This window comes from Lycorma delicatula, chromosome 4, assembly GCF_047948215.1.
Source record: "Lycorma delicatula isolate Av1 chromosome 4, ASM4794821v1, whole genome shotgun sequence".
NCBI classification, from domain to species: Eukaryota; Metazoa; Arthropoda; class Insecta; order Hemiptera; family Fulgoridae; genus Lycorma; species Lycorma delicatula.
In genome coordinates, this window is record NC_134458.1 from 89,735,135 (window position 1) to 89,759,768 (window position 24,634).

Sequence of the window (24,634 nt, forward strand, 5' to 3'; positions counted from 1 at the left end):
GTAAAAAAAACAGAGGTTGTGAGGTACAAGAAATATCATGGATAATTATCTAAATATCCCCAGTCAAAGAAAATGAGATACTCATTACTTATTATGAAATGAGTAACTGATGAAACTTCATGAATGCTGAATGATGCATCTGCTTTTTTTTTTTTTTAGCATTGGGATGATTGGCTTGACAGCTATGAAATTCAACCCACACAATCTGGATTTCAGACTTTAACTGGATTAAACAATTTATTTATTGATTGAACTTTTAAACAACTTCTTAATTTTTATTTCATTTTTTTTAACAAAAGCAAACTAAACAAAAAGCTAATTTGACAGAATCTTCATGCGAAGGACTTCTACTCTTCATTAACACAAAATTATTTCTTTTGTAATTTGGTTAGTTTTGTTACAAAGATCATTCAATAAAAAAACATAAAAAAATTTGAACTCAAGAAAGTAAAAAAGTTTAAGAACTGAAAATCCAATATCATATCAATTATAAAAATTAATGTCCTCAAAAAAAGGGAGCTGAATTTCCGAGATAGTTGAAAATGGGTGGGTTACAGAGAATTTTGAGAACTACTAAGTGATCACTAAAGTCTTCATTAAAAATGCATTTTAGAACACTGATTTTAACCTAGCTGTTCCTTACAATTTAGGGATTTTTTAAATCAAGAGTTAGCATGTGTATAATTAATCAATACAACAGGAATATTGAATTCAAAATCTTTTAAACAGTTTCAGTACAGGGATAATTGATAACATTTGTGATTTTCTGAAGAAAAATAAATAATGCAATTCAAAAAAATATATTTTCTGTACTCAGTCTAAATAATAACAATTTTATTACAGAAAAACATACAGTTCTAAATTCTGAAATGTTTCATTTGTTCAGCGAAAGAATTCAGTGACAAATTTTTCCTTTCTACTGAGTGAACAGACAATCATATCATGAAAATAAGTGAAATAAATTATATAACATCAAAAATAAATTAATCATAAAAATCGTTAAAACAGCTGGGGAATATTAAAAGAAGTGTATTTTTTATTATAATTTTGGTATTCTTAAATAAGAATAACTGTCACATGAAAAAATCCTTTAATAAGAAAACAAAAAGACAAGGATTTCAACCAAAAATAAGTTATCATAATAAATTATGTGTAAAAAAGATGTGAAATCACACAATTGAGCCAAATTTAACATATAAGAAGCGTATTATTAAAATGGTGTGATGGCATTCCAACTACTTTTACTGGTTTGAAAAGATTAAATTAGTACGTGCTAGGTTATGTTAGATTAGGTTAGTAGGATACTATTTTGGAAAGATTAATATTTTGAATTGAAAAAAAAATTGAAAATGTTCTTGGCTACACTAACATTTTCCTTCTTTTTTTTATTACTAAATTATTAAATTTTTTTTATTACAGAAAAAATCACAAGAGTTGCCAAAAACATTTTTTAATTCTTTTTCATGTTAAAATATTAATCTTTCCAAAAAAGTAATTCTATCTAACATTACATAACAGTAACTAATCTAAATCTTCTTAGTCCAGTAAAAGGAGTTGGAATGCTACTATGTGGGATTTCATTTCATTGATAAAACTCTTTTTTATTTGAGAAGAGAGTAATGAAATAAAACGACGCCTAATGTATGGCAGTAATTTAAAAACAATATTTTTATTTATTGTGTCAAATGCTTAGTGGGAATGACCCAGATCATAACAATATCTTTATTACTCTTGGCAACAAATGAATTACCTTAATAAGCAAGGCATATATTCAAGATTTTAAAAAACTCAGAAAATAAATTTTAATTTCAATTCTTACCAAAATAACAAATTTACATAAGGGTTTTTTTTTTATTAAATCATAAACTACATCTTTTCTTTAAACCATCTGTTTTTTTAATGTAGTGACTAGTAGGGTTATTAAACACTAATAAAATTCTAACTGTATACAATGAAAATGCATTGTTTAAACCTATGGACGCGTAGGCAGGCAAGAAGCACTCCCCAACATATCAGTACAGTATAAATCAGTAAGTTTTTGACATTTCTCATTTTCAACATTGTTACAATCCTCCCTTACCAAATAACCACAAAAAAACCATAGTAGATTAATAAATATATGATAATAATACTTTCAAAGTTTCAAAACAATATCTTAATTTTTGGGCCAGTATACATTTAAAAAAATATATAACAAGAATTTTGTTTTTAGCTACTACTTTCACGCTTATTTATACATATTTTCACTCAACAATTTACAACTCTTCATCACAGCAGCAAATACTTTAAACTATGCTTACTTTTAATATGTAAGAACATCTAACTTCATTAATCTGAACAGTAACTGTTCAACAGAATAATGGTAAATAATAATTCTAACCCCTTTTCCATAATGAATCTTTAATTCATGCTTTTAAGCAAGTTGTTTACCTTAATCAACAGATATCAAATTTATAGAAACAGTAAAACAGTTTTCTTCAAATTTAGAAATAAAATTCTGTAAATGTTAAAATTAAAACATTCTTTATCCTACAATAAAAGCATCAATCTAAAACTTACAGCTTCCACAACTAATCAACTTTTTTTACAAATTAATCATTAAATATTTGAAAAGAGCATTTTATTTTAATAAAGAAGAGTATTTCTTTGATATGTAAGTGAAAAATTAAAGAAAATATGATAAAATATCATAAAAAAATAAGTTTTTCACAATACATATGCTATGCCGCCTTTAAAAAAACAAGTAGTATAAGTAACATGAACAGAGAAGCTCCAACAACAATGCAAATAGGGTTAACTTCAGTGATCTACAAAAAGCAATTCACAAAATGTGATTTCAGCTATTGGCACTATTCTAACTTTGCATATTTCCATTTCCAGCGCATTTTTTTCCCTAAGAAATTCCAGTTACAATTGTGGAATCATCAGGTTGTAATGTGATAGCAAACAATCTGATGTGTTGTTTGCCCCATAAAAAAAAAATAATAAGCATATTCCATTTTATGCAGGAGTAGTTTTTCATAAACATACGAGTAGAAAGCTGTATAATACAGCTGTACAATACAGTGTGAGATAATAAAATTAATATTATTATAATTTGTAAAATAAGCAATTTTAATTCAGTTAATACTCATGAAAATGAAAACTGAGTGTTAGCAAGTATACTAAATGACTGATTTAGTTGAGACTGTTGTTTAAATGGAAATGACTCGCAGTATTATCATTTACAGAAATTTTTTTAAAAAAATTATAGGTATAAATCTATCTCTAATATTATAAAATGCAGGAATATCTTTATGCATTTGTGATAATAAAGTTTCTCTATCTGCTTCTATAAAAATTTTAAAACTCAAGATCTTGTGATTCTTTATTAATTTAAAAGATAAATAACAGAAAGAAATTTCAGGAAATATTTCTTTAAAATTAATAACTTATTACTTGTTATACTGTTGGCAATATATTTGTTCAATGACAACAATCTTCTAATTGACAAAATAAAATACTCAGTAGAATTAAATAATCTCCTCGTGAAGATATTCTTACAACAGGATTTAGAATTAATAAAATACTATTAAAAAATTATAAAATAAGTTACAGGTTAAAAGTTGATATTACAAAGTTATATAGTACGTAGTACATATATATAATGTGTGTGAGTGTGTTTTATGTTTTTTCTTTTAGAATTTAAGGCCAGTTACGAAATCTAGCATTAGTCTCAGTAAAATTGTTTTGTTTCCTTTTTAAATTCAAAAAGCACTACACTATACTGTTATACTATTATGCTACACTGTTGTGTTGTTATAGCTTCCTTATTCTTCCAAAGAAAACATTATTAAAGGAAGCATATTAAAAATACACGTAGTATGCAAGTAATTTTATTTACAGATTATCTTGTTGCTGATTTTCCAAGTACCTTGGGCAGAAAACTTAATTATTTCATCGCCAAATTGATTGCATTATCAAGTCTATTTATGGTTTATTAATTTAATTATGTATCTGTTTTCATATTTTTTTCCATTCAACATGAATACATACTACTGAAATTGTTCTACTTTTCTGGACATTTTTTAACAATCAGGTGTTTAATATATAAGAATGATTACATTGTAAAAACAGTCACTCTTGATTTAATTCCTATTAAATATGACTACAGGAATGAAGATTTTGTTGATCCATATCATGAAACTTCATTATATTTTCTCTATCTTTCATCAAAAAGTTTCTTTATGAATAATTTTTTAAACTATTTTCTCATTTCAAAACTTGTTTTGAACACAAATACTGAAAGGTGAATGAATTCAATGGAGGTGGGAGTTTGAAGAAGTACTGTTGGTGATTCTGAGGGACTAAATCAGGATTGAAGAGATAAGGAGACAAATGAGAACTGATGAATCTATAATTAGAAATATTAACTCTTTCCAATATTAACTCAAATAGAGAATGTGATCTACACACAATAATTCTGAAATAGTCAGAAAACTTAATGCAAAACTTATTAGTGTGTGTAGATATTAGTACTCCCCATGAGAAAGAGTAGTTTAGTCATAAGTAAACAAGGTTACTGATATGTTTCATCATAGCAATCATAGTTTATATTTAAAATGTCTGGAAGTAAATGACCATAATATCAATATAACAATAAAAATAAAAATCTGAAAAAAATTACACTGATCAGAATTCTCAGAAGTAGAGATTATGCAAATCCATATCTTATACATTAAAAAAAAATTGATCTGAAAACTTATTTCCAGACCGTGTGAGCATTCTACTGGATGGATCAGGTTGTTTTTTATTCTGCTTAGAATATCATCAAGCTTCATTGGACCCAAAACTGAATCTCTCTGAGAATCCCTCAAAAAATCCTCATTTATTACATAACTGAGGAATGTTTCAAGATTATTACCACAGGAAAATCATTTTGAAGGTCTGTCAATGCTTGATGACATATCTGTTGCCCATTCCAAGAAGAATAAAAAAAAATCAACCCAATCAGTAGAACATCTGGATGAACTGGAAATTGGTTTTGAACATGCATTTTACTTTTGTAGGAAAGGAAAGGAAAGGAAAGAGAAAAACAAGGAGATTGGGAGCGAGACATGTTGTAAATGGAATAGGTTGTTAGCAGATTTTTTAAATATATACATTACTTTGTAATAATAACAATGCGAGCAGCAAGAAGCCATTAGTTATCATTATACTTCACTTATGTAAAAAATTAACATTTTGTTTAATATTTTTTTAGTCTATAATGACTAATTCTTGAAAAAACATAAGTCCAAAAAATCTTGTTCAAATGAGCAATTAAACTAAATGCATCATTACAAATAACTGCCTTTTAAAAAATCATTTTTTTTTTACAACTAAGCTTCTAATTCATACACAAAGCAAGAAACCCAAACAAGAAAATAGAATTAAAATGAAAATTATGAAAAGTAAGATTTATCAAAAATGGAAAACTGAAATAATTATCGATTGGGAAAATAAATCTTTAAAAGTTCTGAAAAAAAATGAATAATTAATGTGATTTTAAAGTGCATTATTCTGAATAAATCAATCTGAAAATAATTACAAAAATAAAGGCAACTTAAAAAATATATAAAATAAACAAAAGGCAAAAGATTGATAAAAGGTTTTACCATAGATATACATTCTTTAAAATCATTTAAAAATATTTTTAAAAAAACGCACAAATTTACATATAAATTACATTTTACTAATATAATTATTTAAACATTAAAGTACTCAAAAAAATTAATTTCTTAAAAATTTTGTAAAATCATTCAAAAATTCAAAATTTAATTTAAAAAAAATAAATGCAAAAATTAAAATTGACCATTCAGATATACAGCTATATCAAGAATCCAAACCAATAACAATGAATAATATGAATGTTTCAATAAAAAATGAAGTAGAAATTCAAAAATAATTAATTATAATTAAAAATTGACCACAAAAAACAAGAAAAAATTGAGAAAAGCTGATGTAAAAAAAACAAATAATACTGGTACATTACAATGAAATACATCTAGAAAGTAAGCACCACTTTGTTGTAAAAAATTTAGCATTTTTACAATTTAGTTATATTAAATTACTTTATCTTTAGGCATTGCTGATATAGAGGCATTTATAATATCTTTACTTGAATTTTTGTATTCACCACCATAGAATTTAACATCTAAATTAGAGTAATCACTTAACCTCCTTCTTCAGCATGCCATAAGCATTAAACCGCTCTCCTGTTAGAAAATTTTCATGTGATGAAACAAATGGTAATGGTTCCAAATTTCTAATCTAAATTCAGTGAACAGAATATGTTACACATTTGCAGATTGAGGTCTGGTATTGCTTTACTATTTTTTAACATGTCTTGTTTATTTTGAAACATAATAAAATGTTTACAACACTACACAGAAGAATGATATATTTTATAAATTTGTCCTTTGTAGCACAAATTCCATCAGAACAATTTCCAGTCTGTTCCACAACATAGGCCCTGAACTTCCTACTAACATGGTTTATTTAATTTTTCCCATTTTAATGACTGTATTCTCCATTTTATTGATTATTTTGTTTGTAAAGTACACCGTTATCACATAATCTGTCACAATACAGCATTTCCCTTATGGCATCACTTTAAAAATTACTATACATTTAACTATATCTAGGATTCCCAGTAGGAACAATGTTATGGTGACAATTGCATATTAACAATACTAAAGTAGGAGAGAAATTTTGCAAGATATAAAATAGTTTTTAATAGGTTTCCTATTAGAAAACTTCACTGTTTTTTTTCTACATCCTATGTTAAATATTTTAATCCATTCACACACATCCATATTCTCTTTTTTTTACTTCACAATGAATTTTACTATTCAATACTCCTTGAACTTAAAAAAATGATACATCACTTCTTATAATTTTAATTTTCTAATGATTAAAGATGACCAACTCCCAAAAATGATATAAAAAAAATCTCACAAAAAATGTGTGAGTCACAGTCAGTACCTATACAAATGTTACCACAGATACACAACTCAGATAGTACAACCAACAAATGAGCTGTACAAGAAAGATACTTTCTGACATTCCACAAAATAATTAAAATTAGTAGAGCCAATATTATCTAACTTAGCATGTTGGCTATAGAATATACACAAAATGTGTGTTCAAAGTGATCTACAGTGAAGGAGACTTTATACACAGCATTTAGTCAGGTCTAGTGTGTTTTATTACTAAGAAAAACTACCCATTTAGTCAATTCCACACTTGTAAACATGCCTCAGTCTAACGTACTTTAATCAACAGTACAGTTGTTTTTGTTCCACATTAGAACCTATCTACCCTCTAGGACACCTATTATATCAGAGAATGTAATATAATGTGAATCTATTAAAACAAGATAAAAAGCTATTCTTTTGTTTGCTTTTTTAGTGGACTAGATGTGAGAATAACAAAAAAATTCTATGAAAGAATAATTAGTGCTAGATGAGGAATTAAATATTATACGATTACCACAAAAATTGTTTTTTTTCAAAACTGACATTTTGAAGACAGCATGTTCAGCCAGTTATAATAACACTACTACAATGGTAATAACAGTAAATTATTATCCAAAGAATCGTTAGGTAAATGAAGTAGTTCAATTAAAATATTTACTGCTCATTAAATATTGGATATTGTACTTAACAAGTTGTCAAGTCAGTACATGAGGTGGACCAAGCACCATGTTCTGACTATCTTATTTTTTCAGATGTTTTTATATCTGGAATGATTTTATTTATGAAGAAGTAGATTGTAGTACTATGAAAAAGCAGAAAGCAATATTACCTCAAAAACAAAAAAAAATATTAAAAAAATCATCTTCAGGACAACTTTTACAAATTTCGGCCAGCAGTCAACATATTACACCAAATAAGGCAGTGTTACTGTTGAAATTAACAATTTTTATTTCAATTGAAGAAATATGATTTTTCTCAATATTGCATTATAAAAAAAGTTTAAAAATTGAATCTATTTTTGGACTTGTTAATTAATATATTTTTGATATTGTATATACACAATATATCACATATCTTCAAGGAAAAAATTAAATTAGAGAAGTTAAAATTCCACTTAAATGATTTCAAAATGCGGTTACTGGTAAGAAACCTTCTAGTTAAATTAAATTTAATTGTCTTAAAACACTAGCCAGGAATATTAATAGATTGTGTTGTTTGTAGTTACAATTTGTTCTTGTACTTAATTTTAACACAGTGAATTTATGTGGTGATGATAAAACAAGATCAAAACTATTTTCTCCATAATCAATCTTACTTTTAATCAACTCTTAAAAACATGATTTTGAATTTTACATTTAATGATCTATCTCTTTTTTTTAATACACAGTTAAAACACAACTATGACTACACAGTTATTTTTAGACAGCTGAAAAAATCTTTACACCACATTTAAAAAAAAAAGAAGAAAGAAATACATTATATTCAGATAAATAATGTCTCAATAATTCAATGCAAAATATATTGGCCTCAAACATAGTACAGTCCATACTGTAGATTTTCTGATTTCAATATTCAGATATAACTACATCAACTTTTCAATAAACATAGGCTGAGCTTTTCCCCCCCACCAAAAAAAAAATTAATTCAAAACACTAATTTAAATATATTTCTGTAAATGGTTTAAAATTAAAGTTTGGATAAAGTTTATACCAAACTAACCTCTAGGACAGGAACACTGTTAAATCATTAAAACTAAAACAAAAACTTATCTATTTTCTGGATTATTTTATTCACCAGCTTAATAAAACATTTTATCAGCGAATCAAAATTTTATAACATAAAAAATGATTATAGTTTTATTTATTATTTCACTGGTGTAGTAAATAATAAAACTGAACTTACCTTCCTGATGTTGAACGTATTCTGCATGTTACGTTGCCTCTGCCAGCATTTTTAGCATTAACTGTTATGCAATACTCTTCTCCACTCACAACTGTCTTCTGAATACCTTCTGTTATTTTACATTTTTCTGCCTACAATAGAAAAATAGAAAAATATTCACTTAAAAAAATATATAAAATGAAATGTCTAACATTAATATCCTTAATTTTTTTTATATAAATAAAATACTTCAAATTTGTCAACATCATTTTAATAAAAATAATTAATTACTATTCCTTTTATCCCTTTGCACGGCAAATTAAAAAAAAAAAATTAAGTTCTCAAATTTTGTAAAGGAATATTGCTTTTTATACATTTGATTAGCACACTGGTAGGTAGCTATTTCTAATTAGATTGATCATCTTTGATCACTTTAACAGATCAGTTGTATTAATGTGACAGCTAGTATTGCTTCCTAAAGCCTAAATAAACAACCCTAATGCACAAACCAGATCACTTAATATTCCAATAGAAAACAAACAAAGAAAACAAAACCAATGAAGCTAAAATAGTAAAGGTAATGTTACATCATCATTTTAAAATAATGATAGAAACATATTAATAAGTTTCAGACGAGAAGACAAAAAACTGTTTACATTAAGAAGAAGGATTTTAAAACAGATAAAAATAAATTAAGTATTTTTTTTTTTAAATCTCATTTTAGTCATTTTTTAACTCATTTTTGATCCAATGGACAGATTGTAATCATTGGCTATAATAACTAACAAACAAACAAGTAATACAAGGGTAATTATAAACAAGTTGTAATTACCTGAACAGCATGATAAAACTTGATATATATTTTTTTTTAATTACTAAAGTTGTTAATAATACTATTTCAAATTATATAGAATTACGTCTCCTTCACACCGGCATTGTAACAGAAAATCTGTATCTTCACTTGCTTTACTCTATTTAAATTGACAACAGCAACAATACATCTGTTTTCCATTTGAAAAGGTGCTAAAATATAATAGATAGTAACTGTAATAACCAACAATCTTCTAAAAATACCAAACAGAAATTATTTAATAAAAGTACATACACTGCCTGTGGCAAAAGCTTGGACTTGCACTGGTGATTGTGGAATCTCTTCTCCACCATATTTTACTGTCACCTTATAACGCCCACAATCATCAGGAACATATCTTGCTGTAAATTTTCCATCTTCACTTTCAACAACTTTTACTTTACGTGGATATCCATCTGGTCCCTGTAATAAATGGCAAACGTTATTATTTTAAGAATTACTTCTGCTTAAACACAAATAAAGTTGCTTTTTAAAAAAAAAAGATATGACAACTTTTCAGAATTATTATTCAATTTAGAAATCCTCATTTCATCAACATAAACTGAAACTACTACTATAGCCTACATGAAATAAACATGACTCTAAAAAATTTAATAATTTGCCATAAAACCTCTGATTATGATTTTTTACATAATCTAGAAATTTGTTCAAGGAAATTGGGCTGATGGAAGTAGGAAGGTTAGAATACAAGAGTCCTTGGCACTCATTACAATAAAGCAGACAGAGCTCTAACACCTCAATTAAAAGAATAAATACTTCACTTTTATTTTTTACAAAGTTTTATTTTCGTAAAGACAAAATATCATTCAGAAGTCAAAAAGAAAATAACTTTGGAAAAAGAAACATTAAACTATAAAAGAAATTTTTTAAGTACTAAAACACAGAAAGACTTCTTTGAAAAAAATTTACTTAATCAATAAAATGTGAATACAGACTCATCTAGATTGCTGTCTGTTATAATTCATTAATATTAGTAATGTTTTTAAGGACTTGGTTGAGTTTTAGTAGTAGCATACATTGCATCAACACAATAAAAAGTACAATTCCAGATGTGTTACAAATTCCAGATGATACTACAATAACAAAAATATAAAATTCATCTCACAATTATGTAGCAAGATGATACTGTGTTTATTTTTACTGTATTTATTAGACATAAACACTAGTTTATTTGGCTGTTCTAATGCATGCAGTATTCCCTACCACCTTTAAATATTCTCTACATAATCAGAAATTAATGGCTTAAACTAGACAATTAAAGGTTTTATACTAAACAAAAATTTGAGGTAAAATACTGTTTTCTTTTACTTTTATTCAAACATATAAATCAAAATTACGATATTCAAAACATGTAAAAATGGATTACCTTTTAATTTAATTTCATTACATTGAAACTATTTTAAAAATCCTTAGATTCTTTTAATATAAAGTATCAGTAAACTTAATATGTGGACAAATTTCACTTATTGAAAAATTTTTATAAAAATTAGCTAAACTTAATATCGTTTTAAAACAAATTCAAGAACAATTACCAGAACTTGCACTTCAAGATCTCCATATCCAGCTTGAGTTGTATCAATTGTAAATTCAGCTGGTATTGATGCTGGAACTCCTTTACCAGAAACACCTGGACCCTCAACTTTCACCTTCTCTGGTTCTACTTTTGGACGGATTTTCATTTGAATTGGGCTGAAAGAATTTAAGGGTTCACATTAATCTAGTTGTTTAACTACAATATTTTTATTTAAAAATATACCACTGCCAATTACTTTTGTTAAAAATTTAAAAAAATAAAATGTTAGTATATGCCTAAAAGTTACTTCTTTGCTGAACTAAATATATTGTTCCATATAGGTATGCCAAGCCCACTGAAATACAGATGATATTTAGTCCTATAAATTAATACCTTGACTCTATTCATAACAAGAATTACCTGTATAATGAGCATCATCACTCTCAAAGAAAGCAGCTAAGTGCCTCATACATCTCAAAATGTTTTACATGCAACACGCCCATAATAAAGATTGAGACAGATAATGTAAAAACAAAAATGATTGTTCTATTTCAATCAAAAAAATAATGCTTATATACAATGTCTCTAATCAATAATGTATATTAATTTTTTAATAGTTTAATATTATCTCTGGATTTTCATTATTTATTGATTTATTGAACAAATTCTGTTGGTTACAGTTAATGAATTTTATATGACAAATTTTACAGTGGGAGAAGAATGTCAAGCCAGATCAAAATTCAAACTTTGAACTTTTCAGATAAAATCTGAAAAAGCAACTTCTCTGCTGATCAACATTGCATTATTGGAATGTTTCATAGGTTAAGTATTACGTATTTTCATTGCAAAATATTCTGTATTTCCTAAATACATATAGTTATCATTATTTTATTTGTCATTCGAACATTTAGATTAGTTTTACAAAGCTATACATCTGTAAAAAATTAAAAAAATATTACATAAAAAGCATGCATTAACGTAATCAAAATTTAAGAAAGCACTGATTAGATTATCAAAACATTTTTCCAATACTGTTGGTAATTCCAACTAACATGTAAGCATATTCTTCTTTAGACCATGGTAAATATAGAGGCTTTATTACAACTAACAAATTCCAAGGTTCAATAAAAGAAGAATTTATTTCAGTTTCTTTATTGTGCCCACATCAGTAAACAAAACATCATAACTGAAGCCAGATGATATATGTTAAAAAATTAAAAATGTATTAGCTTGTATAATTTATTAAATCTGCACGACCACATTATACTTTTCTTGATGTTATACTGAACTATTGTTAATGAAACTGTGAACATCACTGAAGATATGTATCAGCTCTTGACATATTACAGTATGATATTCAAAAAGATATTAACATGAATGGCACTTATGCCCATAAAAGATGCATGGCAATAGAAGATGCAATATTAAAAAATAAATTTTGAAAACAACCACTATCTAGTCACAAACAACTAACGTAGTCACTTCACTTCATGCATGAGTGCCACATGAAAACAACGTTACTAGCATATTATATGGAACTCAGACTAATATAGTTAAATTAATGAAGATCTAGCTTTGAAGAAATAAAGGTAAATCTCCAAAATATTTTAATCTAGAATTAGTTTTTCCTTGTCTAGTGTTAATGTTATTCTCTTTGACAACTTTTTTTTCAGTTATACGACTAAAAAATATTAAATATGTAATAAAATTTTTCTTCTGTCATAAAAATTAATATTAAAATTGGTTATTTATACATTTATTTAATTTAAAATAATGTAGGGTATTGCGCAATAAATAAAATTTCAGCAAAATAGATTTCAATTACACATAATCACAAAAACAAATGCACGATAAGATATTTCAATAAAAAAATTTCCCTACATTAGTTTATTTTAAGATTGTTAAAAATTGTTAAATGTTGTATAATACAAACGGTACCAAATGTTAAGAAAATTAAATAAATAAATTGCATAATTCAAATTAACAAGAATTAAGTTGGAACTCTCAGTTTCAACTGGTTCAGACAAAAATTATTCTACTATACATCAAATCTACTCTACTGAAGGTCATTTGTATGTGTGTCTGTCTGTGTGAGCATCCTCCTTAGATTAGCACCAGAATGTACCGATCACTAACAGACAATGCAGATTTGTTAATATCAATTTCTACAGTTAAATTGCTAATTTAACTTTTGTTGTATTAATTTTCATCATCCAAAAAAAAAATATTTGTACACAAGAGGTAATCAATTTTGGATACCTAATAATCCCATTCCTAGATGCTGCCCGCCTGGAGGGACTGCTGGAGGATGTGCCTACGGCACACCCTCCACAGCTAGTCCCTCCATATAATTTACTATTCAATTTTTTTCTACTGAAAAAACATTACGTTCTATCAATTTAAAGAGACTGACCTTTGTGGAATTTCTTTTCCGTCATAGGTAATATTAGTTTTAAGGGTTGCACCTTCTGGAGCAGGAATGTAAGAGACATCATATGTACCATCTCCAAGATCTTGAACTTCAGGCTGAGTTGGAAGAGGACCTGTAAAAGTAAAAAGATTACCATATTTATCACAAAATTAATGCTGTTCTTCCACAGTCTAACAAAATCGATTGATAAGTTAAGATATTATAATTAAATATAATCTATTTAAATATCTCAGTATCAGTCAACAAGCTATTTCAATCTATTATCAAGCTCTATTACCAATATAATCTATCATTTATAGGTAGTAAAGAAAAATGAATAATTACTACTCTTTATCAGCACATTATATTGTCCATTATTTCCTTCTAATCTTGAAAGAAATTAATCTGAATAGCCTATTTTTTTTTAACAGTATTTTTTGAACAAGAAATTATGAAAACAAATTAGTTTTTATTGTTTTATAAAAGGCAGAATGTGGTACAAAACCACGTATATTTTAAACTCAGTTTTTCACTACACCTTCCAGTGAACTCAGAAACTGAATGCAATTCAAAACATTTTTTTTTGTTTATGATGAGATATAGTATGATGATGTTCTATTATATCTAGTTTCGTTACATCTAGTACATTTGCAAAGTTCTAGTTCTTGGTATACAGCTGATTCTCAAAGTAGTATGGATAAGTAATTGTAAACAACTATGCCCAAACCAAATCATATTTATACTATTAAAAATTTCAGAATGTTTTTTAGTAATAGTAAATCAGAAAATGAGAGTAAATATGATTTTATTTCTATTGGGTGTATACATAATTCACCTATTTGTAGGACTTGTTGCAAACCTAAATAAGTCTATCTTGGAAGCATTTCCATAAAGGCAACACCTCTTCAGGTGTTGCAGGGGTATGCATTCACTCAGTTGCTTCTTCGCTGTCATAATGTGTTTATTACTGAGTCTGTATGTGTTTGTGTGAGTGTATTATATTAGTTTTGTGAAAACATCATGGTGTGTTTTCTTTACGTATCAGTGTCATACAATTTTTAATTTTCACATTTTCTGTTGTTAATGGATTCTGTTTTTTTGGATTACAATAATTTTAATGAAGGATAGTATTATAATTCCAGTTTATTATCATGGAGGGCAAAAGTAGTGAGCTATAATAGAAAAAAATTGGGGGAGGGGATAAACTTATCCATAGCCACATGAGAGAAGTCATGTTAAATGTTTTTAACATAGCGACAAAGGAGGAACAAGGTTAATCCCGATCCTTCTTAAACAAGTTCTGAAACGTTTCACCCAAGCTATGGGAATTTCACTCAGTAGTGCTCAAAAAATTTTAAATGAAGCAAAAACTAATCCTGATAAAGGCACTCCTAAAAAAAATCTACACTAAAAAACCTAAAACATTTGTGGATAACTTTGATAAAAATGTCATTTGTGAAATGATTTATAATTTTCACATTGATGAAGGTAAACACGTTACTCTTCAATTGCTACTACCAGTCATAAAAGAGAAAATAAATTTTCAGGAAACCTTTGGTCTTTATGGTCCATAAACAGAGATATGGTTCAAATGGGAAAAAAACAATAGGTAATTGAAATACTTTAGTAAAAAAAATAACAAATTGGGAACTGAAGCTACATTACTTAAGAGCAATTAAAGAGTACTGCAACCAAAACAGACCTATAATTTACAAGGACGAATCCTACTTATATGTCAGTCATACCAAACCAATATCGTGGAGTAATTCCTCTGACCGCAACCTTCCTGCTCCAATTTCTAAAGGCAAGCATGCTTACATTGTTTATGGCGGTTCTGAAAATAGTTTTCGCAAGAACATGCATCCTATATTTAAATCTGGTACCAAAACAGGAGATTACCAAGACAATACGAATTCTGTTAATTACAAACAGTGGGTTAAACAACAATTATTTCCTAATCTTCCCTCTAACTTGGTCATTGTCACAGATAATGCTTCATACCACAACGAGCATCTGAACTGCACTCCAAATTCGAACACACGAAAAGCAGACATGATTTATTGACTTATACAAAATAATGTGTCATTTACAAATTCAATGTTAAAAACAGAATTGTACAGTTTAATAAAAATGCATAAGCCATGTGTTACAATATTTAAAATCGATTCAATTTTAGCTGAGAAAGGTCACAGTGTTTTGAAATTATATTAGACTGAAAAAATTTGAGTGGTTTTAAAAGAGTATGTTGTGAAAAAAAAATTTAATTTTAAATCAGAATATGCTATTGCATTAACTGAAGAACAAGCAAATTCAATTACAAATGCTGAATAGAAATCAAAGTGTGGCCATGTCAAGAAAATAGAAACATCTTATTTGTTTCGGGAACCTTTAATTGATAATTAAAGGTTCTGTGTTAATAGCATTTAGTGATTTAAGTGATAATTGTGATTTAAATATTACCAGTGATGATGAGTTATAAGGAATTGAAACATTATGATTTGATTTGGTAAGTAGTAGTTCCGGTCAATGTTAATACATAGTACTTCTCCTCCTTTGTTCTTCCTTCCTTCTCTACATCAATTACTTCCCCTTCAAACTTATTGTAACAAGCCCTACATACACTTGAGCATACCTGTATACATGTAGTTTAATGTATTTGGACATTTTTTATCCACTGTAAAACAATTTATAATAAATTTTTAATAAAAATGGTTAATCTAGTCATCAAAAGATTAGTAGCCAAAATTAACAAAAAAGATGACAAAAAATTCAATCTAAAGGGTTATTTTAAAAATAAAAGTCAGCTGAAAATAAAAGGTTGCTGAAAATTAAAAGTCAGATACCCAAAAGTTAACACTGAAAAAAATGTTTAATTTCTTTTTAATTTTTAGATGCTATCAGTTTTCATAAAGAAATACTGACCACTGAAATTTTATATTTTAAACAAATAAAGAAAGATATGCATTTTTAGAATGTAAGCGAAAGTAAGAATAGGGAAGCACCAGGATGAAATTTTACAAATAATAGGCAGTGATGTGAATATTAACAAAGTTGCTATAAAAATATATTTGGGAGCAATGTTTCAGCAAGATGGAAGATCTCATTTGTAGGATAAAGACAGAGCATTGACTGTGATAATATCAAAATGTCATGATTTATCAGACATTTTAAAGGACAAAAGGAAGCCTAAAAAATTAAGGTCAGAATCTACAAGCAGATTTTATAACCAAGTCTATTATAAATCTGTGAAAGCTTGGCTGGTCATGTGAAAAAAAGAATGTAAATCTGTGGCAGAGATGAAAGATGTGTGTGCCTAGATGTTTTTTAGGAGTATTTTTTTGAATAGTAAGCAGAATCTATAACTATAAATAAAAATGTCCTGACTGACTGATTCATTCACCCATGGATGCCCAGCCTAAACTTTTAAAGTTAGAAACACAACATTTTGAGGGGATATTTGTTTTATATATTAGGTGTGCTAAGAAAGGATTTGGTGAAGTTAGACTGCTAAGAGAGTGAAATGGAGTGAAATAATATGTTGTGTTTTTTCAATTTTCTCAGTTTCTAAAAGAGATATCAACTTTTTGTTTTAAAGCATACCTTACACAAATATCTAAAAACCAACTTCTGCATTTTTTGATATCTTGCTTCTAAGGGGGTGAAACAGGTGAAATGTGATAATGCAGAAAATTTAAATGTCGTTGATATCTTATAAAATTAATGATTTATTCAATCTGTTCTAGCTCATAATTATTCCTAGATGAATATTTCAAAATCAATTTCTGGGTTTTGCAGAATTTGACATCTGAGGGGGTGAAATGCACATAAAGCGCATACAGGTCCCTACAACACACCAACTGCCAGCGAAGTAGCTCTGATGGTAGTTGGAGAGCAGTCCAAAAAGTGCGATATAATTCTTCAAAGCCACAACAACCAGCTACAACGCATCAGTGAAGTTTAACGATCTTATGACACACTGCAGTATCCACTCATATTCTGCCATGGTGACTATGGATATTTAATAGATATACTGCAGTGCAATCCAACAACAAAGTGCTTTCTCAACTAAATTGTCTTTGCTGCAAGTTTTTATGCCTATCTTATCATGAACAGAAAAGAAAAAAACTATTTGCTACAATATGTCGTTATTTAATCAATACTTGGTTGATATCTACGCAAAAATAGAGACTGAAAAATTGAATTACATCAGATTTCATGAGGAGTTGAGGGCAGATAATTACATTCATCTAAAAGGTCACTGCAGACTTGGTCGTTAACCTAAAGAATTTATGTTCATAAAAACACAAAGTTTTGTTTCATTATATATATATATATATTATATATATAATGAAATAGTCACATATATATATATGTGAAAGCAATGTTGCCAAAATTTTCAAATTGAAACTGTATATAATGTTTAATAGGCTATGTTAAATGTGTATGTGTGTGTGTTTTTAGGTATAAAACACACACACATACAATGTAATGTATAATGTATACACATATAATGTATAATTTGTGTTATAGGTTACAAAGGCTGTTATAACAACCATGCCTCAGCTCTGCTTATGCAGACTGGTACATGCTATATACAGAAAATTTACTTTGGGCATACCATACAATAAATTTATTTTATCTTTTATACAAATATTCATATCTTTAATTTGTATTAAAATATTCTATTAACATTTTTAACTAATTTAATCTGGTATTTAATAATTAAATAAAAACTCATGTATTTTTACAATTTTAAAATCTCATATCCTTTTAATTATTAAATATCTGTAATTATCCAAGCATTGCATTTCAACCATACTTTATTTTTAAATAAAATTACATTAAAACTATTCAAATAAAATTTCAAATAACAGAATGAAAGCAAAATAAGTAATTACGAGTAATGCTGTTTTGATAATCCAAAAAACATGGAAAAATAAACAAAAATAAAGTGTTCGATTTTAGGTAGTATTTAGAAATAATTCTGGTATTTTCAGAAAAAAACATAAACCACAACTCTTACTCATTTTTTACCCTAATATTACAAATGTAAACTGGCTATATGATTGTTTCTATTCTTGTAACTCCAGATTTGTTGGGTAAAAAATTTTCTGAAAAATCATCATAAAAATTTCAGAAATGGAATTAACCTTAATTATTTTTTTTTGAAAACTTTAAAACATATCGCAAAAATTTCCTTTTTTTTATTTTCCAACTTCCAAATTATTTTTCCAAAAATTATTATTTTTATCCAAAAAAAATAAGGAAAGTGATACATAAATACTATTATACAGATTGATTCACACAGTGTTACCAGTGCTTTCTGAGCTCATTCTACTAGCCAAAATAATGAAAAAAGTTAATATAAACATGGGTCCAGAAACATTCCACTAGTGACTTACAACTAGCAAAAGATTTCTCTCTCTGATTCATGGGCAAAGAGTTAAATAAAACCATACTGAAACTCTAAGAACTCAAATTAACGGGAAAAATTTGATGTTTTCTTATGGTTTTTGGCCTGGAAAATTGAATAAAACAGGTTCCAGAACCATATTTCCAGTAGTTTCCATAATACATTACAAATCAGAAAAATTTGTTGTCTAAAATCACGTTTTTTAACACTACATGAATTACTCTGTATAACAAAAAAAAAAAACAAAAAAAATAAAAAATAAACAGGAAAAAGTTTGTATAACTTTCCCATCTTACCCTTGATAGATTTTTATTTCAAATATACCCTTGTGGTTTTAAATTTTAATGACTTAGTTATAAAATATTTAGAATACAATTACTAAAAATATTAAAATATTCAGTAAAAAAATATGAATCTGATTTGATCCCCTGATCAAATGACATGTTCACCTTAAAAATTATGCATTATTAAAAGTTTAACTGAGAAAAAAAATTAAATTCCTTAATAAAACATGTTTGGGTCTCAGCCTTTGATTTAAATATTTATTCAAAAAATTTTAACAGTTTATACTTCATATACAGAACTATCAAAAAATGTTTACAATTTTTTTAAATTATGGATTTTCGATACCAATCTCGCTTTCATTTAACCTGCTAGTTCGGATTTATAAAAGTAATGTTAATTTTTTCTAATGAAACTAATGTTTATCTTACTTTACATAAAAACAAATTAGACTGATATAGAAATTAAATATAATCATACATATTTTAAAAAATAAACAATGTTTTACAGTAAGAAGAATAATAATATAAGGTCCAAATTAAAAATGTATTACACAATGTAAGGGTGCAGAAACGTGGTTGGTAGAGTTTTTAACGAAACGGAGAAAGATTATATGTTTAAAAGAGTTTAAGTAGATAGCAACAAAAGGAGGGATAGACCTAAGATGAAAGTGAGAATCAATAGAACTCAGTGGTCTGAAATGCACTGCATTGAACTAGGGGTGTTGTTTATTGAAAAAGACAGAGCAACAACTGCTATGGGGCTGAGGCCAAATAGAAAATCTAACTAGGATAAATAAAATAAATGTAGATCAATAGATTTACTATCATCACACTGATCACCAACTTGTTAGAATATTCATAATACATCATCATTGTCACTAATTTAAAATATTTCTTAAGATTTTTTATTAGTTATCTTAAGTTTTAACAATCTACATAACTTTCTTTAGATTTTATTGAATACATGATATTATTTTTATAAATCAATTAAGCAAGTTTTAAGATCAAAGTTTAAGTCTAAATAAAAAATATCTGCTTAAGTAGTTAAGATAATAATAACTGACTAGATCACAGAATCATGAATTTCCAGTTATAATAACCAATTACCAAAATGAACTCATGAAAATTTTTCTAATTTGGTGCATTTTGTCAAGTTTCCATACTAAATAAAGGTATGTTATATTTATTTATAAATTTAAATATACAGTGTACAAAAAAAAACTACAATTATAATAACAATAAAAATAATGAAAAAAAGGATAAGAGTTACCTCTTTCAGTTCGAATATTAACACCCAGTGGAGCTTTTCCTGATTTTGATGCATCAACCTTAAAACTAACTGGTACATTTGCTCTACATTTGTTAGGTTCTACACCAGGTCCATATACCTGTATCTGATTTGAGTCAACTGGTGAATCAACTGCTACCTAAAAGTGATTACAATAAAAAAAAGAATAGTATTGTTAAAAACAAAATCACTGTAAAATTAAAACTTGTGATGCCTTTGACTATTTAACATTGTATTCTATTTTAATAAAAAGGGATCTAAGGAACATCAAGGGATCCAGTGATCTTTAGTCTAAAATATCAAAAAGTTAAAAATACTAAACTTATTAAAAATAAATAGTTCTGGTTTGACCAAGTCAAGATTTAAAATGATTGAATTATAATTTCATTATTATTAACAGACAGCTGATCACTTCTGAGCACAAATTGATTGCCCTTATTCACGTTATTTACAGAAAATATATATATTATTTACATTCATATTATTCTCATAATATTTATAATACATATTATTTAAAGGTCGTTCAATAGATAAGCCAAGTCCACCAATACCAGCAGCTATAAAATAAACTTTATTTGCAAACTAATAAATTTAACTAAAAAGACATACGTATTTGCTGTTTTATGAGAAATGTATCATTATTATTTAAAACAATGTAATTATAGCTAGATTAGATTTATATAGATTATTTATAGATTTTTCACATGCTTTTTATGTTGTATATATCTGGTATTTAACTAAAATTTAATTTTACTTATATAGTGCATCCCAAATTTACATATAATATTAATGTTTTTAACTTTTGATATTTTAAATTAAAAATCAGTCCTTTATTGCTTATATACGAGTAATAATGAATTGCTAACCTGCATAACTAAACTCATATAAAATGTATAAATATATATTTTTATATACTGTGAAGTCCTTGTTTCTTTAACATTGCTCCAGGGTGGTGATTCCAAATGACTTCTAGCCAGACACACATTAGTTTCACATCTATCCATTCCTTATCTTGTATGCGAACATGTAAACCTCTTAGTAGTTTTCCCTTCAGCAGAGTTTTTTTTTTAAAAATGACATAAGGAGGAAATATTTTTCCAGCTGCACAAACGGCTAACATAACTGTACATCTAATTTTTTCTCCTCCAGCTGTTTTCACCAGTACACTGGATTCACCCACTCTGTTTACAGTTGTGTTCCGCGGAATTTCAAAAAACAGGTTTTTCATCAGTGTTTCCAATCTGAAATATGAGGTACTGAATTTTTCCTCTTTCACGTAGTATGTATCATTGAAACTCTAAAACTTTATCAGTATATTCTGCTGGTAATTGTTGACACAAGGAAGTTGTCCGTCTCAAGTGAATTCCTTTCTTATCATTAATTGCACCACCCACCCATGACTGACCTTAAAGTTACTTGCATGTACATGGTGTTTTGCCAATTCACACCCTTTCATTTGTATCATTTCACAGGTCACTATGCAGCACTCTCTTCTCTTCTCTTCCACCTACTCAATCACTGTATCATCCACTGCGGTAGGGCGTCCTTTTTTAGGGCCACAAAATGATAGAGTTCTTTTTTCGCGGCTTTAAGTTTACCTTTCTGATTTCTCCAGTAACAAATCATGTTTGGATGTATCGAATACTCTCGACCTGCTGCTTGCACACCATTTTTTCAACGAATTTCAAAACTTCTAACTTAAACCATACAGTGAAACTTTTCCATGAATTCATTTTACTAGTAACGCAGACACAATGCAAGAGAACTCACTTTCCATAAAGTTGCTACTGTTCTAACCAAAGGTCTTGTCTTACTAGTAAAAAGAACTCAGGTAGTAGGATTGAAGCTGCCACTATGTAAAGGTCAACGTCTCACCTTCTACCCCCTCCGTCAAATACCATAGCATTGTTTTGCAAACACCTGAAAGTGTAAAATTTGTCCTTGGCCAACAACAAAGAAAATTCGCGAAGAACTGTTTTCCTAGAAATTACAACCTGTCAAACTGATGGGTCTAACATTCACAAATTTTTTTTTCTAAAATTTGCCTGCAAAACTTGGAGGATCTTACAATCAAAGGGGTCTTGTTTTTGAATAAATATATTTTGTATAAGAACATATTTATTAATGATTTGTTATAATTTGTTGAAATTATTTATTGAAAATTTTGAAATTTATTATGGACAAATATGCAAATTCTGCAGTCCAGTAATAAATATGTTTTATCATAATTATATAATTTAATAACAACTGAAGATGCGGGATCCTGTGAAAATCGATTCTTGGAATTAATATAGTAAGTTTAACTTATCTATTTACTGTGTTTTGGTGGGTTATATTTTATTTAATATTAAATTTTATTAGCACAGTGGTCAATATGCTAATGAATTATTTGAATTTTCAACAAAAAAATTATACGTATATATATATATATATATATATATATATATATATATACACATATAATATACATTCAAAATATATAAGGTTAATAGAAATAAACTAAGCACTAACAATACAATCAATTACTGATCCCACCATATTTGATGCAAAACTATTTAAAACCAAAATTTAGTGCATTTGAAAAAATTAATTCACACAAAAGAAAACTGAAGTTCATTTATGAAATTTACCTTGAATGGAGAGCCAGGTATATGTTTGTCAGCAAATTTTATACTGACATCATAATCACCAGGTTCAGTTGGTATGTATTCAACAGAACAAGATCCATCTCTATTATCCTTACATGTCATTTTTGCTTCAGAAGGTCCTTCAATAGCTAGGCCTAGTCCACCAGTACCAGCACCTATAAAAGAAACATAATTTGTAAACTAATAAATCAAACTAAAAAGACAGGTATTTACAAAATAATAGGCTACACAATATTTACAACAAGAAAAAAATACATAATATAATAACAATTAAATTTAAATTAATATAAAATAAGGACTTTTAAAATTCAGATTTATTAAATTAGATAAATAAAAAAATAATTCAATATCATAAGTGCGTATAGTAAATAATATTTTTTATGCATAGTATGTGTGCAATATATCATGTGTGTGCGTGCATACACATGCTTATTCTGGTGTAAAGTAAACATAAAATGTCAAAAAACAATTGGTTTACTAATCAATGTTTAGTAAACTAATTTCCCTATCAAAGATTTAGTGTTAGGTACAAATAATTGCATGTGGTCAGTCTTTTTATTGGTGGGTAATGATATGATAGTAGGATAAAAAAATAAAAAAACTCACTGACAGAAAAAGCTAAATGTTTGATGTTTAGTGGATAATATTTCGTTAGAATGAATTAATTACATTAGCAAACACAACTCTTTCATAAAATAAATGTGCAGAAATATTCAATTTTTTTATATATTCCTGAATGTATGTGGTTTATCAACTAACAGGATGTGCCATTCTATGAATATATTGTTTTGAAAATTAAATTTATTATTACAGTGCTTCCACAATAGCTTACTAAATAAAATATTCTACTTAATAATAAGTAAGAGACATATACTATATGTTAGGCAAATTTTCTTCTTTTAAGCGATTTGAAAGATAGGTTATATTTTATCTACAAGTGCGTATAATTTGAAGGTATTACTTATTAGGAGGCTAAACTTTAACTGATAGGCACTCCCAGACAGAAAACAGAGTTGGTCTATGAGCAGTTCCCCAACTAGATGCATACCCAAGATATCCAAGATATACTTGTTCTTCAGGTCTTGGCACGCTCAACATGGAGAATCTAGCAGAGTCAGACCTACGCCTGCAGAACCAATATTGAAGAAGAGATAAAGGATAAGGAAAAGAGGTTTGTAATAAGGGAGTGATCTAAGCATCAGGGTAGTCTCCCCTGGACCTAATTTGAGGGCATACAGAATATTTTTTTAACATAACATGTAAAATGAATGTGATGTTAAACATTTATAAAGCTCATTAAAAAGGAAATAAATCATCATTTATAAATA

The 24,634-nt window shown here is 27.4% G+C and overlaps 1 protein-coding gene across 4 annotated transcripts in view; it reads right to left on the minus strand.

The window, feature by feature from the left end:
• The window catches only part of cher (filamin A protein cher), a 570,661-nt gene that overhangs the window by 230,676 nt on the left and 315,351 nt on the right, over window positions 1-24,634 (minus strand). For all 4 annotated transcript variants that reach the window (XM_075363574.1, XM_075363565.1, XM_075363566.1 and 1 more), the window contains 6 exons: window positions 23,289-23,461; window positions 20,641-20,797; window positions 13,677-13,806; window positions 11,283-11,439; window positions 9,985-10,152; window positions 8,901-9,031 (listed from right to left, as the gene is read on the minus strand). In XM_075363574.1, the coding sequence (XP_075219689.1) occupies window positions 8,901-9,031; window positions 9,985-10,152; window positions 11,283-11,439; window positions 13,677-13,806; window positions 20,641-20,797; window positions 23,289-23,461 (916 nt within the window). The remainder of the gene's footprint in view (window positions 1-8,900; window positions 9,032-9,984; window positions 10,153-11,282; window positions 11,440-13,676; window positions 13,807-20,640; window positions 20,798-23,288; window positions 23,462-24,634) is intronic.